Raw genomic sequence first — 18,662 nt, 5'->3', positions numbered from 1 at the left:
ATATGACAAAGTAGTCCAGTCGAGAGACCATCATTCCTTTTTACTAAAAAAACAAAACAAAACAATACATTACACCAATACAAGTGTGGGAATTTATCTCCAGTGAATGCATGGAGGGACCTTTGATGAAAAGTTGGTTAAATACAGCAGCTGGAGTCAGGTGTGTACATGACATCTGATCTATAACTCTTTACATTCAAAAAGACTCGACGTATCTAGAAGACTGTGAATCACTCTGAGTTTTACGAGTTACAATTGCATATTGTGACAGTGAAAATGAATACACTCGGCACAATCTCTCCGTTCCGCTCGCTTCGTACACCGGAGGTCAGGAAGCGTGATGTCAAACGATGGTGCGCGCGGTTTGACGGACATCTTGACAGCGGGGCCTCGCGTGGAGGAGGTCCACGTTTGCGTCAGGATTCTGGCTCCGTCTCCGTCAGCTCACAACCATCCAGCAGGTAAAGTAACTGCTCCTCGCTGAGGCTCTCCGGCTCGTTCTGTGCACAGACACAAGTTTATCGAGTATGTTATATCGAGAACTTTTATGAGTTTCACACGAGCCAGACTTTTACAAGGAGTCCGACACATTCTGTGAACGGCCAGCAGTCAAATAATACATCTTACATGCCTGTTCTATCTTACAACTAGAGTAGATGCCATTTTCCATCTTATTTCAGCGTCCTCCCTCGAATACGCTCCTCGACAAACATTCTTCACCGGGCATATGCTCAGCTTTTGAATAATGACCACAAACTGTTCGTTGATGTTGGATGACCGAGGATAGCAGTAATAAGTTTATTTATCAGAATAATGTATGGCAGCAAAGTGGATGTTCCTTTTTCGTAATCCAAGGAAAACAACGTTCCAGTTGATGGAAGGCTTGTTAGCTCTTGGATTTATTTGAACTTAAATATTTGACTCCACTCGAGCAGGTCTCTGGCTGTGCACGTGAGTTTGCTTCAGGCATCAGCGATGCGGCCGAACATGACTGAACTGGACAATCACGAACAAATTACAGTCGGTGACTCACACCTGTACACCCGGTGAGTGACCCTTACGTCACTCCAATAGAAAAAGTGTGACTTCTGGTATTTTCATCGGGAAAGAATGTTTGAGGGCACCATGTATGCTGGACTGGATTTTATTTGAATTTTTTTAATTAACCAGTGGTACGATGGATCTCGCTTAATTCATGTCATTTTTGTTGTCAAAGCTCTCATGCATTTCGGGGACAGAGACTCTCCATGCTTCACTTTTTCACCACAACTACATTTGGAATTAAAAATACAGTATTACTGTCTAGGAAAACGCAATATATTTAACTATACATACTGATTTAGAACAGTTTGGTGGTGGCTGGATCTCACTCTGTACCTGGAAACTCAACTTTTGTTGAGAAAGCTGATGCATGTCATTTTCATTCAACAAATTTTGTACAAATTTCAAATCATAACAAAACTCGTCGCCAGGCGTAAGGCCTGGATAAAAACAAAATGGGTCTGCTGTATCAGGAAGGCTAGTCAATTTAAAAACTGTGCCTAAGTTAGTTACTATAGTTAGAACATGAGGTGGTGAGCAAAATGTATGAACTTTCAAATTGTGCGTAGTGTTATAGTGACTTAAAAAACATTAAATGCATCATATAGGGGAAAAAAACAAAAACTATTGCCTCATTTTTTTTTTATTGAACACTTGGGCCTACTACACTACTATACATATTGTATATTGTTTATGATGGTGGCAGTTGGAGAACTAAGTCTTTTTTGAGATGGTACTTAGTGTAAAACATAGGTGTCAAACTCAGGTCCTGGAGGGCCGCTGTCCTGCATGTTTTCCAAGTCTCCCTGTTGCAACTTGGTGATGATCTGATCATTTGAATCAGGTGTGTTGCAACAGGGAGACTTGGAAAACATGCAGGACAGTGGCCCTCCAGGACCTGAGTTTGACACCTATGGTGTAAAACATTTGTCAATCAATTTCGCTCACCTGGTGTGAGGCCGTGCACATGTTTTTACCGCCTCCCAGCTGAACCAAAAAAAAAAAAAATCACATTCCTGAGTCTCATCTATCCCAACAAGCTGCAGCTAATACTTTTCATCGATCAAGTGCACGCTGCCCCTGAGCGGACCACCGTGTGAAGGGTAGAACAGTTTTCACGTGTTGATGGACATCTCTACCAGAGGATCCTGCCCCTCGCTCTCACTATTCCACAATGTAATGACAGCCTTCGGGTCATGGAGTCTTGGCTTGTGTTAGCCATTTATGACCCCCTCAATTACTCAGGCACTGTATATCATTTTCTCCACAGGCACGAGTCCACAGGCCCCGGGGGATGCATTCCAGTCTCGATGACCCCCCCCCCCCCACCGCCCTCGAGGCACTGCCAAGGTGTACCGTGGACTTGACCTTCAATACTCAAAGGCAAAAGGTTTGCTGGATATTTATTTTCATTCTTCCAGTATTTTTATTTCACTGCAAAGTAATGAAACTAAAAAGCAATTGAGAGAAAAACGTATTGACCTCTATTTAATTGGTTTGTGGCCCACCATTTTATGAAGGAAAAAAAATCGAAACTTCCAGCCTTGTAGCTCGTTGTCAACACATTCCTTTCATGAATAATTTTCAAGTTGACCCATTTGGAACTCTGGACATGCAAATATGACATCAATTGGCACGCTGAGACATAAAACAAAAGCAGTGTGTCAAATTGATATGTCACTATTTTCACTCTCTGAATAGGGCAATAAAGTATCCCGCTGCCTGGGCTTGAAAGTCTTTTCAACAGTGCCAGTTGTCCTGGCAATGGAGAAGGGCTGCAAGTTTAAGGAGCGGTTACATGACACCGTTTTAACGTGAAAAGTTTCTTGTGACCGTTCGTTTGAATGACAGCAATGTGTTAGCGCACGTCCACAGAACAACAACCTTGAAAGCCTGCATAGTGTGCACAACAACCCTCGATCACATGGACGTGTACACAAAAAAATGATGAAAAACGAGTAGTATGACTGGGGTTGTGGGCACATTGGTCTGGGAAAAAAAACAATCATAAAATAACTTTTATAGACTGAGATCCTGCAAATTCGCAGCATCCGGGTCATAACAGAAGGTTCCCATAATATGCGCGCCTCTGCTTCTTACAAAAAGTTTAACCCCAACATTCTGTGCAGTTTCTGCAGGTCAATGACCTGGAAAATGGGCTGATATATCCTGCTCGAAGAGGCAGTGTAAAAGGTCTCTGGCCTGGGCGTGCCTCAGCATCACCCTGGTTGAACTTGGAGGTGCCCAGAGGGAGGTTTGTGCATTTCCTTGTCAGACGGCTGTCCTATAATACCTGAGATAAGTGGAAGAAAATGCTTGGTTGAACAGTGGTGCCGTGATAAACATGTTTTGTAATACGTTCTGGGACAAAGCTTGTATTTCAGCTCAACGGAGTTTAAAAAGGGCATTTTGCGCCGTTGTGGGTATAAACACAGTCGACTTGATATACATAAAATAGATAATAGTAATAATAATGCGTTGAATTAATTGTTTCTCCAATGATTCAGAGGGGTCAATACATGTTGTTGTCATAATTAAGAATAAAATACGATGATATCCACCACACATGTCTGAATGCACCTTGATCAAATCCACCAAAATCATGTTACATTACCTGCGTCAATACTGAGACGTGGTATCAGTAAGCATAAAGTTAAGTCTACTTACAGCCACCAACCAAATGGTCAAGGGCATGTTTCAAAGGAAACACTGTTGTTAAGCCGGGAACACCCAGCTTGGTACACAGAACCGAACCAAATTCTCAAACGAGCGCATCAAGGCTTGTGTCAGTATGAAAATAAAGAAACGCCAGGTTTTACTCTTGGGTGCAGCTATGCTATGTATGAATATAGATTTTTTTTAAACATAACGAGTAGTACCGCAAGAGCTGATGTCAGCCACAGCTCACACACAGACTTGCCCAGCTCGCCGACATTACAAGCCACCTCATATCTGCCACACGGATAGGACAAAAAGTCATTTTGATATATGGTCTGCTCACAATTTTTAAAATGTGCGTCCAATCAGTCGAAAATGTATTTTAATGAGTAGAAATGTTGAATGTGTGTTCTAATATCTAAAATGTTCATTTAGTTTCCATTTTTATTTCGATGACACATGTAAGGACATTAAACTTCCTGCGGAGATGAAAAAAAAAGGACTCGAGAAGGATTTTTTTTTTCTTGCGCCGCTGTGACTGTAAAAGAAGTTGACCTCTTCTCCCCCTCTTCTATGTTGCTATGTGTCTGTCTCCTGTCTACAGAGCGGGCTAATTTTAGAAAAGCCTTTTCAACAGGTCTCAATGCAGGACTTTAAAAGTCTGTGCTTTCAATTCAGACCACGGGAGAGAATGAGACCGTGGCACGTGTTGGAAGTTTCCAAAGAAAACACACGCCATGTATGTTCTTCCGGATCGCACACTTATTCCACTGTAAGTTATCACAGACAGGAACAACTATGTTGAGTCGAAAAAGCTCAACAAGGAGACAGACGAAGCAGCAGAAGATAACATTTTAGTGGCCTTTCTCTCTGTCTCATTGCACTAATTCTCCAAGCATCCCAATAATGTTCCCTTTGAGCTTTTTCTCTACCACCTGGTAGCCAGAACCAGAACCAGAACCCGCGGGCCCCGTTGTTTTGTGTCCAACAACGAGACACAAACCATATGAGCAGAGACTGTGTCTTTGTATTTGGCTCTCATGCGTGAAGTCATTTGTCTTCCCACCTCCGTTGCTGGTGAGAAACTATTTAGTTTTCTGTTGACCAAGGAATAGACGGTGACCTGAAGCTATCCAGTCTCACTTTGACGGCGGTATGTCAAACGCACAGTAGTTCAGCAAAAGGACCGCTCACTGTTCAGCTCCTGTACACACACAGGACGACGCAGGTTGGCTTGACACAAATTGTGAAGCCGCTCGGCTTTCATGGTCACTGACTTGAGTCGAATAAGTCAACTTAATGGTCCAACGCACCCCCGGGTCCACTTGTACTCGGTTCACAGGGCAATATTCGATCCATGTGCTCCCCTCAACACATGTGGAATTTCTTACAATGAAGGCCAGCAATGTTTTCTTCATTAGCAAACTTATGATATCATCCAACATGGAAGTATGTCAACTGTCAGGATGATGGGATGGGTTTTGGGTACCACATTTTCTGTCCAAGTGCACTTATTGTCCAGAGGCTCAGAACCACCTTGTCCTCACTTGACCTCAGCATGTTAGCAATATTTCACCACAGGAATGATCCTTTCATAAAAAGTGGCTTTCCGTGCGGCAGAAAGATGCACATAGTTTCGTTAATGGCTCTACATGTGCTGCGGTCTTTGCTTTCGTTCAAAACAGACTATGATAGAGTACATTACAACCACCGCAATCCACTGGGCTACCCCCCTTGGACTTTTGCTGTGTCAACAAAATAAGGATTGCACATAAGCGCCGCAATGACCTGTGAATTGTATGTAAAAAATAAAAATAAATAAAAATCCAAAAAGATCAATGATGATTGGAATAATTAAGACCTTGGGCATGCAGACGGGGAGGATGCTGATTTCTATTTTGATTTTTGTTGTCACCTTAATGTTGAGTTAACGCAACTATGACAGCGCAGGCCACTATTTGAGCATGTTGTTGGCCGTGTTTTTCTTGCCTCGTTTATAATTACTTGTGTTTCATGGAATGTGTTGTTTTCTTGCGTCCCATGGGTCCACCTGTTGTTAGCCTGGTCCCTTGTGTCAACCAAAACGCTTCCTCAGCAACTCATGCCTTGTCCAGATGTCCCCCCCCCCCTCCGCTGTCTCGTCAGTTTAGTATTTAGCCCTCTAGCTACAGTCTGTATTTGTTGTTTTTGCTTCCATTCTTGTCAATTGTCACATTTTTGGTCTGCTATGTTCCCTGCTATGTTGTGGTTTATGACTTTGAAATTTGTTTTTCTGACTTTTGTTAATTTGGTACTTTTGATCAATTGTCTTTTTGTTCTTTGAAAATGAATTATCTTTGGAGATTATTCCTTCTCTGGCTCTTCTTCTTGCCCCCCTTCTTCCCACATGTGGTCCATCTTTTTCACTTCAATGCCACCAAAAAAAAAAAAATCCCCAAACAAACAAAAGAGAAAATTTGTAACAGAACAGATACAGTACAGAGTGCAAATTGCTCTGTAGTATTCATGTACTGTCATCTCTGAAATTGCTGATCAAAATCGCAATGATCTGTATCGAGGCAGATTTTCATATCCATCTCTTGTATAGAATCTCTTTAGATTGCGTTGGTTTCCCTAATATTTTGACTTGTTGGTTCGTATCTAAATACAGCGAAATCATATGCATTGTACTGTCTGACTTATGGAAGCAAAGCTCCGTGATTTTGGTTGACAACAGAAAATCAGTGCAAACCATGACAGTATGATTAATGATGTTGGGCTAATTATGAGCAAAACCCTCTTTTGGAAAACGTCCCACCTTACTGTAAATGGCGGGATTGTTCTTCCTTTTTCCAGTTGATCTAGGAGCACAGCCAGATGAGTTTGCAGGGAAGCTAACCTCGTAAGGTCAGTCCTTGGAAACTCTTTGGAATTCTCCTCTTTCTGGAATTGTTTGCTTTTTTGGGGGGAGGGGGGTGACTATATTTTCCAGAGGAATATTTTATCAGTGACAACAATGGAAGAAATGCCAAATCATGCATGCAGTTTTCCTAGAACGGACATAAATCAACTATGCTCATGTTTGATCAACTTCAAATCCAATAATGTGCAAAACCAGCTCCACTAATGTTTTTGTTTCAATGTAAATACTGTACTGTATTTTTCGGACCATCGGGCGATAGTTAAAATCCTTGAATTTTCTCTGCACCTTATGATGTGACGTATGGGTCAATATCAACTACTTCCTGCTTCCGCATACGGATGAGATTCATCAAGACACTGTGAATGAAGACGTTTGTCTAAATATTTTTATATTATTGTTAGAATGATTTCAGGTAACATTGTGACCTCGTTCGTGCTCAGTGTTGAGGTTTGGGCGTTGGAAGCCCCCTATCCTGCCAACGGCCTCTCGCCCAACGTGAAGTGGGATCGGCTCCAACAAACCGAGTTCATAATGAGGACAAATGCGATGGAAATGGATGGATTGAAATACTTGAATGTCAGAATATGGTTTCCTCTCTCCAATCCAAAAGGGGCACAGCCATACCATCGGAGTTTAGGGTGTCAGTCAATTTACATTTCAGCACTCACTTATGGTCACAAATATTGGCTGGTGACTGCAAGAATGTGGCTGAAGATGCATACGGTACTAAGAGCTTCTTCCGTCATGTGGCCGCTCTCCCCGAGCACAATACCGGTGAAGAGTCACGGACCTCCACGTTGAGCATTGATGCATCTTGTAACTGGGACTAAATCCAAGTCAATGTAGGTCAAACATTTTTCATATCAACGTTTATCGCTGATGTTAAAAACAAGTCATCAAATGTAGACTGTTTACAACCAAAGAGGCCATCTGCTGAGTTCACTTGCTGTTCATTACAGGGCAGCCTTGCCGTAAGTCGATGCTGTCATATAGCAGGGTTCTGCTTAAAGAGTCAGTGTGGCGCCAACAGACGTGTGTGTATATATAAAGATATTGCACGTGACTCTTATCTAAAACGGATGTTGCAGACTGAATAAATCCCACGACTGGATTGATTGTTAAAGCTATTCCAGTTAACTCCGGGCGGAAGGCAAATAACACCCACTCAGTCGCAGGGCACATTTCGAGACAAACAACCATTCACGCCCACATCCACACCGTCACTGAGTGGGAACCGATCCCAGGCTGCCCTCACACAAGTCAGTTGAGTGTAACCGCTACACCATCAGTGACCCTGCTTATAAAACAAAATCATCTAAACAATTAAAAGAATGGTGAATTTGATAGCCGCGGGTGTTAATGTACTCAACTGCAAAGAGTTTCAAGAGTTGTTGTCAGGATACGACTCCAGGCGCTGATTTGAGCTGTTTGGTTGACGAAGAATTGTTACTTCTATCACAACGTGCATGGGATGTTCAAAGGAGACTTTTTTTTTCTCACAATTTGAAACAGTTTGCAAGTGTTTTATATAAAGCTCTCAGATTCTTTGGGTAAAATTTACAATGGGTGAAGAATTATAGCACGCCCATCATCCAGTTGTTAAATGTGGTTGAAAATATTCGGTTTGGTGGGTGTGGTTCTGTCTCATTCAAATGCTATTTATGGCTTTTCTTACCAGGATGTCCAGGGACAGTACTTGGAATTGTGATGTAGTCAGGGCGACTCCGTGTTGCCAACTGTGTGACCCTGTTTTTCAAAAGGCTACAAGCAACAAATCCACTTGATTCGTTTTTGGGGTGTGATTAGTAACTTGTGGAGACTCAGACTCCCTTCTAACAAGGAAATGTTCGCCCGTCCCGGTCCAGACTGCAGATGAATGGAACACGCAAAGCCTCCACTGGTTCATTTAACTTGAACCAATTATCTCCATAACACATAGCCTTTGAGTGACTCATATGGGCTGTTTGTATTTTTTTGTCATTCTGCCCTTCAATAATGCAGTCGGATGCTTTAGTAATTGTTCCAACTTGTATCCTCCGTGTCACATGATTGTTGCAACTGCTTGAACAGTGAGGCTGAAGCAGACTAGCACAAATACTCTTCATGGTAGCATGACCATCTATGAGGCATGTTATGTTGATGTGTCTAGTCTACTCCAAATAGCACTTTGCGAAACTGCTGTCTAAGTCTGTAACTTCCAGATTTAGTCGCAAATGTCCACAGCACCAATAAACGGTGCTGTGGTGAAATAAACTGACAAAAAGACCTGTACACGTCATTGACGTACAGTAGATTCGTGCCTATGTGGCGGCCATCTTGGCAGGGGCGACTTTCCGATCAAAGGCCATTGCCTTGGACATTCGTGGCGTGCATGTTAGCAACGGCGGCTGTCCCATTGAAGTAAGGGACGGCGGCATAGACATTAGCTTAGCATCGTCGTGGCTCAAAAGGAGCACTTACCTATTCGTAACTATGGCTGTATGGGCTTGTAGTGTTGCAGTGTGACAACTCGCCCGGTCCGAGACACGGAACGATATTTATCTGTTAGTCTTGACAACACGAACGTCGTGAATGACAAAAAGGTCGTGAGGTATGACAAGGCCATTTGTCCATCTGCGCATTTATTTCATCGCTTCTGCACTGGATCTGTTAGATCGTGCTCGTCTAACTATTTTTATAGGACAACATGTGCGATATAATTCATAATAAATGTCGTAAAAGTGACATAGTGATTAAATTACATCATCACGCATGCAAGAAAACTTGGAGGATAGCTTTCACACATTACATAATAAATTTGAGTCATGACTATTACCCAATCAACTTTATAGATCGAAACAATTTGGGAGGAAAATAGGCCCCCCTCCGAATTAAGAGAAATAAATCTTCACAAACAGATGAACCTTGATGCGCTAAGTAGGACAACCTTTAGTGGTGGTCCACAGGAAAGTGACACCAACTTTCTGAAGACAGGAGCAGTTAACTGACTGCTGGGTGGATACAAAAAACCTCAATAAAGCCTGGGTTAGGTTTTGGTTGCATGTCATAATGTCTTGTTTGAAGTAAAGCTGTGATTGCTAGGTCACCGTTTTTATGACCCTTTTCAACTTTTATGTTCATATTAGTCATTCGTCCATCATGCCAGAATGAAAGCATGTGTTTGATTACCCCCCAAAAAATTTCTTTTTTTGGAGGGGCAAATTGCAGGCTACTCAGGGGATGCTTTATGGAGGTCAAATGCCACTCGTGGATGAAAAAGGGGGATTTGTTCTAGAAGACCAACAAAGCCAAATATGGCCTAATCTTCCGGGAACATTGTTTGTCATCCTAACAGTTTTTCCTCCTTTTGTTTTGAAAGCGTTCCCGTGGTGCCGTCTGAAACTACAGTGTTTGGAGAGAGAGAGAGCGAGTGGCCCTTCTTTGGAACTCAAATGAAGGGAGCTAAAAGCTGACTGGGCTCCAACCGGTTTCCAAGGAACACGGTGAAGCTCGGACATCGTGTCTCGCCTAAGAATGCCAAGACGGCACGAAACAGTACGTTGCACAAGAGGGCACCGATGGATCCTCCTTTTCTTTGTGTGTTTGCACTGACCAAAGCAAACTTCACAATCGTAAAAAATGCAATGAATCTTGAGTTTGCTGCAAAAGGATTTAAAAAAAAAAGAGATCAAGGATGCAGTGGGCTTGTAGTGACACAAATGCTGCACTGTTTATCATCATCCTCACTGGATATGAACTTTGTGCTTGTTATAATTTGTCATGTATGTGAATGAGATAAACAAAGAAGGGTGTTCTAATGAGAAACACAGGTGGCGTGTTGATAAAGTGCATTTTTGTGTTGTGAGTGTGTGAGAAAACATGGCGGCTGCCAACTCACTGTCATCTCCTGGTCCTGGCCCAGAAGGTCCAGCTGCCGTTGGATCTCCAGGAGCTGCTTCTCCTGCGTCCTCCTCTCCTTGATGTCCTGCAGGACCTTCTCTCCTGGCTGAGGGTCCCCATCATGCCTCAGGTCAATGTCCGAGGCACGTTCCTGATAGACAACAGACACACGATCGATTGTCACTCAAGAGTCAAGGGAGTCGACGAGCATATGGACGTATTTGGGCACTGTCCTAGAATCGCACTCCCTGCTGATGGCTCTCACATTTGGGAGTCCATCCATGTAGCAGTTCATCATCATTAATTTGAGTTGAAAGATTGAAATTGCTTCAAGACTTGAGAGATGCGCATTGCTGTGGCTCGGCCGCTGCTCAGCAAAGAATCAGATCAGATACTCACACGAGAAGCATACCATGGCTGTAACCTCACATAAATTACACGTGTGCTCTGGGCTGACTAAGGCATACTATGGAAATGGCTAAAAGGACACTAATAGGGTCCTATTTTCATACACACACATGCACTTTGCGCATCTTCATTTTCGTGCCGAGGCAAGTCTTATTTACCATTTTTGGGGGATTTGGCAGGCCGAGCTACGCCTCGCTAGGCGTTCTGATAGACTTGAGGGCGCTTCCTTTTTCACACTCCTGGCGCACCTGATAATTTGGTAACCGAAATTGAACTACACCAGATTCAAACATGTCTAAATTGTTGGTGCAGGTGGTGTAAACGTTATTTTGGTGGATTCGATACAGGCGCGGGCAGAGAAATTCTGCGCTACGCTAATATGTGGTGGTGGATGTCATTGTACTGTATTTCATTCAAGAATTTAACATCAGCGTGCATGGAACCCTCAGAATCATTGTAGAAATCAATTCATTGAATATATTTTTATTATTATTCGTAGTATTATCATCTTATTTTTAAAAGCACCCCCTACCAGTTCGCAATGGCCAATTTTACATCATCTGCAAACGGAGATGTTCTTGCAGTTCCTTATAAACATACTTTGTGCACACTGATCTATTGCACTGACTTCAGTGAGTCCGTTATGCTTCTTTGATTGAGCCTCTTTGAGGGAGCAAGATGGCTGTGTTCACTCCCACAATGGTGGAAACGTCCGTTTTTAACTGCGTAAGGCCGTCAAGCTTTTGTCACTAACTGTCATGATTCGGTTTGTGACCAACAGGTGGCACTGTAGGGCTCTCCCTGCAGCTACACACCTGTTGGGCGTTAGGTAATTAGTTGTTTAAAAGGACTCCTGGCACGACCACTCGGTCATTGTTTGTTTGTCCTGTCATGTTTGTTTCTGTCATGGTTCTGTTCTCGTTTTTTGAACTTCGGTCATGGTTTTGTTTGATACTTTGGATTTGTTTTGTTGTTAGGACTTTGTTTAGGATTTAGTTTTTTGTGTTTTATCAATACACTTCTTCAAGTACACCACCCTGCTCCTCCCTCCTGCCTGCTTTTTGGGGTCCACCACCAACACGCAACGTGACACTAACATGGACTTCCATTCTCTGCACCCCACGGAGAAGTACATCAAATTTGGGGGAAACGGCACCTTACAGAAAGAGGTGAGCGGAAGAGTGTGCAGTATGCCTTTTGAGAGTATAATGTGAACTGAATAGAGACTAAAGAGGATAATATTTGGGAGCAACATTGGTCGCAAGTATCGTTTGCATTTTGGAGTAAATAATGGGGAAAAAGATTGATTAGTTGCTTTTTGGTGGATTGAACTGACTGTGTGGACAACCACACTTTTAGCATGAATTTGCATTTATCTGAGTTTGTGGGTTTTGGAAATGGAACAAAAAATAAATAAATCTTCGGATTAGACATGTCATTTTTGCGGGTGGTAATAATAATATATGTTTTAAAGAATATTTCCAATACACCTACCAAATCCATAAGAATTTGGCATGAGAAGAACCATCAAAGGTTTGAACATCACTCGACGCCAAAGCAATACGGATATTGGAAATTGTTGCTGAGAGGGAGTTTTGGGGAGCTTACAACTGTATGCAGTGAAAAGAATTCAAGCTGTTAAACATTTCAACATTGACCTAAAAAGAATAAGGAGTTGGGGGGGAGTAAACGAAAGAATAATCTGATGTCTGCTGACAAGAAGAAAGCACTCCTCACTGGAGGAGAATGTTAGCAAGGAATTGGAACGAAACCTCGTAGAGTGGATTTATTCCATGTGGGACGAACAATGGAGTAGTGTCCTGAAGATTAATTGAAAAAAATATTTGACGGATCTTTTTGACCCACTATTACAAAAAATGCACTATAACAATAAAGCTACAAATCAAAAAGATAACAATTTCCATTTGCAATTTGGCTAAATTATTCGAATGATCTATCAACCCCAACTATTCCAAAAGCTCTTGATGAAATTATTTTGGTTACTGATGCCCAGGTTAATCCAGTAATACTGAAATATAGGAGAAAGATTTCGCTGACAGCTCAATTTGTCATGGGTCCATTTAGAAGTGGAGGCTAGTCAGCAAATGACTTGTGGTTGAATGATTGTTTGGACCTCTCTAAATATATATCCTATAAAAGCAATGACTGGGTAAAAAATGATAGGGTCAGGCAAAGAGGAAGCTGTCAACCCGCAGGGTTGTTTTTGGAGTGCCAGTCTGGTGCAATTTGTTGAATTCTCCAATTTTGTGGCGCACACACATAAAATTAAAATGTATGGACGTTGCATAAAACGTCAACAACTCAATCGGTAGTCGCATACAGCTCCATAATCATTCATTAAAGACTACCAAACTTTGAGCAACTGTGAACGTTAACATTTGATTTATTCTTTCTACTATGGTATTATGCTTTAAGTTTAGCCTGAACAGTGGACTTGGAATCATTGCTCTGAATTAAGACTACAAGACTCAATACAGTATAATTCATATACAATATGGGGTAGTGGTGGGAGGGGCATCCTTACGAATACAACTTAAAAGTAAATGTAAAAATATAATATACTGAGCCCCGGACTTACAGTACCTCTCATCTCCTCATCTCTCTTGGTGGAACTAATGACAGCTTCTATTTAAGGTTTATTTAAAGTGGTCTTTACTGGAGCTCCCTTGTTCATCAAGACTACAAAATCCAGCACCACATGCAGGTCAGACCCCTGTGATGAAAATATAGTGTTCCAAGCAGGGGGGTGGGGGCGAATCTAAATTCAAGTCTGTTTTTAACCACAATTCTCACACCACTAAATGCTTGTTTCGAAATAAAATAAATTAAAATAAGATCATTTTATTTTGTGCAACTACGAGATGAAATTCTGAAAAAAACCCAACTCAATTTCACTTTGTATTTTCACAAAATAAAATCCTCTGCCTGATACATTTTTTATGTGGACTATACATCTACTTACAGTACATCTACCTACTACAGATAATTTGATTCTGTACAACCATGAGATGAAAAAAAACGAGTCAATCAACAAAAACTGCTAATTCCACCTCCGATTTCTCATGAGCACACTTAACACACTTTGTATGACGTAAACCAGGGGTGTCAAACTCATTTTTGTCGCGGGCCACATTATAGTTGCCGGTTCCCTTGGAGGGCCGTTTTGACTGTGAGACCATATGAAGAAGTCAAGAATGATGATTTATTCAACTGTAGTTTAAGTTGCTGTAATGAGGGTTTGGGTAACAAGAAAACACTCGTATATATTACATATGAGAATTTGACATTTTGGTATAGATTTAATCAAGCATCATATAAGTCGACATGTTTGATTTGCTTTCTCGGGCCACATCAAATGATGTGGTGGGCCAGATCTGGCCCATGGGCCTTGAATTTGACACCTGTGACGTAAACAAAATATCAAGTAAAGAGAAGCAGTCGAGTGAATTCAGAATCGCTACCCATTTGTCCACCTATTTTTTTTGTTTTATCACACTGATCCTCATTAAAAATGTGGGCGCATTATTATTGCAGATTTGGCTATACACGACTCCAAACGAGTAGTATTTTTTCAACAAATGAATATTTATGATTTGATCAAGTGCTAATGGTCGTAGTAGTCGTCGTAACCCCCTCGGTAAGATAAAAACAAGATGCACATTTGTGTTGTATTACGAGCTGGTTCAAAGACTACACAGAAAGAACAAGTAACTGGGACAATATGACACACAGATGCCGTCATGCAGAACCGAGGGGTCACAGGATGGTGTGCGCTCGGACGTGATCATGAACAATCTCCAGACTGTGACCTAATTGAATACTTGTGGGACTTTTTGGAAGAAGTATTAGGACAAACCTCTGTACTACCCCATCAGAACTCCAAAATGGAATTCTGGATGGAATGTCTTTCAAAAAAATGTCTTTAATCCCCGCAGTCACGTTCCACGAACTTGTCAGGATGCACCGAGGCGGCTCTGGCAGCACATGGTGGTCCACAATTTACGGACACGTGTTATTTTCCTTACATTTGTCTCTGGTTTGGATATTGACACGGGGATTCGTTTTAAATGTCTCTCTGGTCTGAAGCCTGTTTGTTGCTTTGCTTTGTAAGAAACAATAAACGCATGTTTACATTTCATTGTCAAGGCGCTGGCAAATTTGAATAGATTAGTCCGTGCAGTTGTTCCAGCTAAATGTAGTTATGAGTCACTTGTTGGCGTGAATATCAAATCTTGACCTTAACAAACTCCAGAGATTGTTAGTATACGTCACGGCATTTGTTCTTCTTGAAGAAGCTTCTTGACATGCCTCTCCGGCATTCCCACCACCAACACTATCTGGGTCACACGACTTTTGGGAAGGATGAAAAACATGTCAAACACAATTATATTTTTCAACACAAGTGTGTCAAACTATTGAAGAAACATCAGACGAATGATTTGGGGTTTGGGCTGCTGAGCCCCATAAGTTGATTTAAATTGCCTGATTGGAAGAGGCAAATTTTAGAGACTCCAAATAGTCGTCCACTGGAAAATGGATGTCAATATAAATTGAACGCGATCAGTCATGCTGGATGTGACACCTCCAGAGAACATGTATGCACGTTACCGCGAAGCTCATTTTACTTCACCGCAGTTTGAGGGAGCAGACGGCTTGCCAACCGTTATGAAGCATGAACGAATAAACAGGGTCAGTGTGCTACTTGAACGCGTTTCAGAAGATTAGGCAAGCACATTACACACTCGTGATCAATTTTTTTAGTGCAACATGTTCCACACGAGTGTCACTGGGACACCGAGGCAAACAGATGCAGTGGCGAGATGATGTACCGTTGCACAAGACAAAATAAAACCACAAATGGTGATAATTATGCCAAGGGGACTTTTTTTGTATTGTTTTGTTTTAAGAAAAAGAGGCTTTTGCCAAAAACAAGCCCAAATTGTGGTCACTGCTGTTACATAGTCCTGCAAGTGGCGGTAAGGCACAGAATTGAATTTTCAATACAGTGTTCCCTCACTTTTTGATACCTTCCATGATCCTCGCAATATGTGAATTTCCGCGAAGTGGAGGTAGACAAGGTTTATTTATGCCTCTATTAAGCCATTACGAACCCGCCCAATACACTATTCCCTTCATGATTCTAAATCCTGTAAAGCCAGCCGCAACAACCACCGCTCCTGCCCTTCCATACGCTGTTCTTCTTCCTCATCTTCCATTTACAGTAGAAGATGAGCAAGAAGAACAGTAGCCACGGCAACCAGCCTTCGGCCTCCTTTAACAAGGATCCACAGTGCCAAAAGGCGCATTAACCCACCAGGATTGTACCTTTGGCAACACTGAATTCTGGTCACGGTAGGCCATTTTAAACTAAAAAGAAAAACTTAAAACATCGTTATTAAGTGGATGTTTCGTGATATATTTAATAAAATTATGTCCCTAGTTTGTGACATTAGTTGTTTGTCTTTGTTTGCCCTGCGATTGGCTGGTCAACTGGTCTGTTAGCGTAACGTTGTCATGATTCTGTTTGTGACCACCAGGTGGCACTGTAGGGCTCCCCCTGCAGCTGCACACCCCGTTGGTCGTTATGTCATTTGTAGTATAAAAGGACTCCCACCCGACCACTCATTGTTTGCTTGTTTGTTTCTTTGCTGGTGTCGTGTTTAGGTCATGGCTCTGTTACTATTAGTTTTGAGCTTCTGCCGTGGTTTTTGTTTGATCCTTTGGACTGTTTGTTTTGGATTTAGTTTTCTCTGTGTTTTAATACAATCTTTCAAGTACACCTTGCTCCTCCCTCTTGCCTGCTTTTTGGGGTCCTCCACCATCATGAAACGTGACAAACGTTGTCTTAAACCAGAAGGACTCGAAAAGCACCCATTTATGACACCAAAGTTTAAAAATGTGAAAATGACTTGGGTTATAAATGTAGAAAACACATTTCTCTCCACATTTACCTTTTATATTTGCCTTTCAACAAGTGGCCACTCAAGCGGCACAACCAAGAAACCGAATGAGGGCTCATCTACTTTGCCGTGCTTGCTAGACAAGTTATGATGAACCACAAATGATTTGTGTTGTTTGTAAGATTTATCGTATTGCCGTTGGAAGAGAAATTGGAAAAAATTTAAAAATAGCACACCAGACAACAAAACAAAGTAGTCTACTGTAGTTTCCCTTCAATGAAATCTACTTTTACGTAAGCACAACTGTTTGGTCGGGGTCCCCATAAATTACTGTGCAATTCCAAATCTGTCGACATTCAGACTTTCTATCGCACGGTTTACGTTATTCGGGTATCTTCATTATGTTAGAGTTCGAACATTACTTGCTTGGTTTCAACATATTGGGGCCACGAGTATAAAATAGTCTGTAGAGTGGCGCATGTTGCCTTTGGCTAAGCGTAATTAAGTTTCTGTTCCAGTTTGGCTGAGTCACCTGACCACGGCTGGTGTTGTTGAGAACAGTCTGCTCTGTCGATGCGATTCTACTTTTTCTGGTTGCCTGCGGATGGCGCAGTCAAGACTCCGCATGTGCCACGTGGACTCAGGCCACCAGCCAAGGCTTGTCCACATGCTTTGGCTTGCCACAAGCACACCCTGTGAGAGCTGTTCGGAAGCGATGGCTGAGACTCTTGACTGCGTTCTCTTTTTCTCATTTCTTTCCTCACAGACATCCTTGCAGGCTTTGACCTGTAACTGCCAAGTTCTGAGGTGTCTGGGACACAGCTGTGTGCTACATAACGTGAATAGGTTTGCAAGAAAATCTTCAAGAGTAAAATCTCCCTCCTCCTATCAGCGTGGCCGTTTTGACTTTTCGCTCTTTCGAATTTGCCACAAATATTGACAGATCGAGACTCCTCTTACTTGTCGATTGCCAATAGCTGAACATTCCTGAAGTATTAGGAGCTATTCATTTGTGGATCATCGGGACTTTTTTTTTTTTTCCCAGAAGTGAGGGTGGTCCGGAGAAATCTCTTTGGAAAAGACTACAACCGTGTGATGCATCCTACGTCCACAAATGTGATACTGCACTAACACCACATTGGCTGTTTTCAGTATTTGCTAAACAATGCAAAGGATATTGAGAGGTATGATCATTTGGTTGGTTTTATTTTGGACTTTTCAGGTGGGGGTGGGGCAGGGGGGAGACCTCACAATGGTGATCCTTCAAGGCCCTTTATTTTTGTTGGATCGCAAGAAATATTCGCTGGGTTTCAAAATACCTTTGCAGAATTTCATCCAGTATTTGAGAATTTATGTCTGCGGTGGATGAAAATGATTGCACAAGAAGGAGTTTGTTGGTTCGCCACCAAGACGGCGTTCACTTGTAAGTCTGCAAGAATCTGCTGCCAGTGGCAAGACTTCAACGTCTGGTAGTGGAGGATTCAGCAATGAAATAGAAATTGGATCATTGTAGAGCCCAGATAAATTATGTATATTAGATCAAACAAAATGAGTTAGCTTTACATTATATTAAAAACAGTGGAATCAACTGTGTCAAGCGAGACTTCGGCATAAATCACGAGAATCAAAGAATGATCTTATCAGGTTTTTTTTGTTTGTTTTTTCACGCTTGCTCCAAAAGAATGCGCAGCCTCACCACGTCATGTGAGATGACAGAGCAATAGTTAAGGTACTGTTGCAGTAATTTTAAACCTCTACCGTGGTTCATTTCTTTTTACACTTCAACTTGGACATTTCACACGCTCGTTTTACCTTCCGAGTCCACCTCGTAACACGAAACAGAGACAATAAAA

The 18,662-nt window shown here is 41.9% G+C and overlaps 1 protein-coding gene across 1 annotated transcript in view; it reads right to left on the bottom strand.

Moving 5' to 3' along the window:
* The window catches only part of fsip1 (fibrous sheath interacting protein 1), a 31,653-nt gene continuing 12,991 nt past the window's right edge, over positions 1–18,662 (bottom strand). Inside the window, exons 8-9 of the mRNA XM_086127683.1 lie at positions 10,479–10,631; positions 1–500 (exon numbers count right to left, since the gene is read on the bottom strand). Of these exons, the coding sequence (XP_085983809.1) occupies positions 417–500; positions 10,479–10,631 (237 nt within the window). The 3' untranslated portion in view covers positions 1–416. The remainder of the gene's footprint in view (positions 501–10,478; positions 10,632–18,662) is intronic.

The sequence above is a fragment of the Hippocampus guttulatus genome, chromosome 13 (genome assembly GCF_054856545.1).
Source record: "Hippocampus guttulatus isolate MCC_2025c chromosome 13, RoL_Hgut_1.0, whole genome shotgun sequence".
Lineage (NCBI taxonomy): Eukaryota > Metazoa > Chordata > Actinopteri > Syngnathiformes > Syngnathidae > Hippocampus > Hippocampus guttulatus.
The sequence above is the reverse complement of the archived record's forward strand: the minus strand, read 5'-3'. Positions and strand labels throughout refer to the sequence as shown.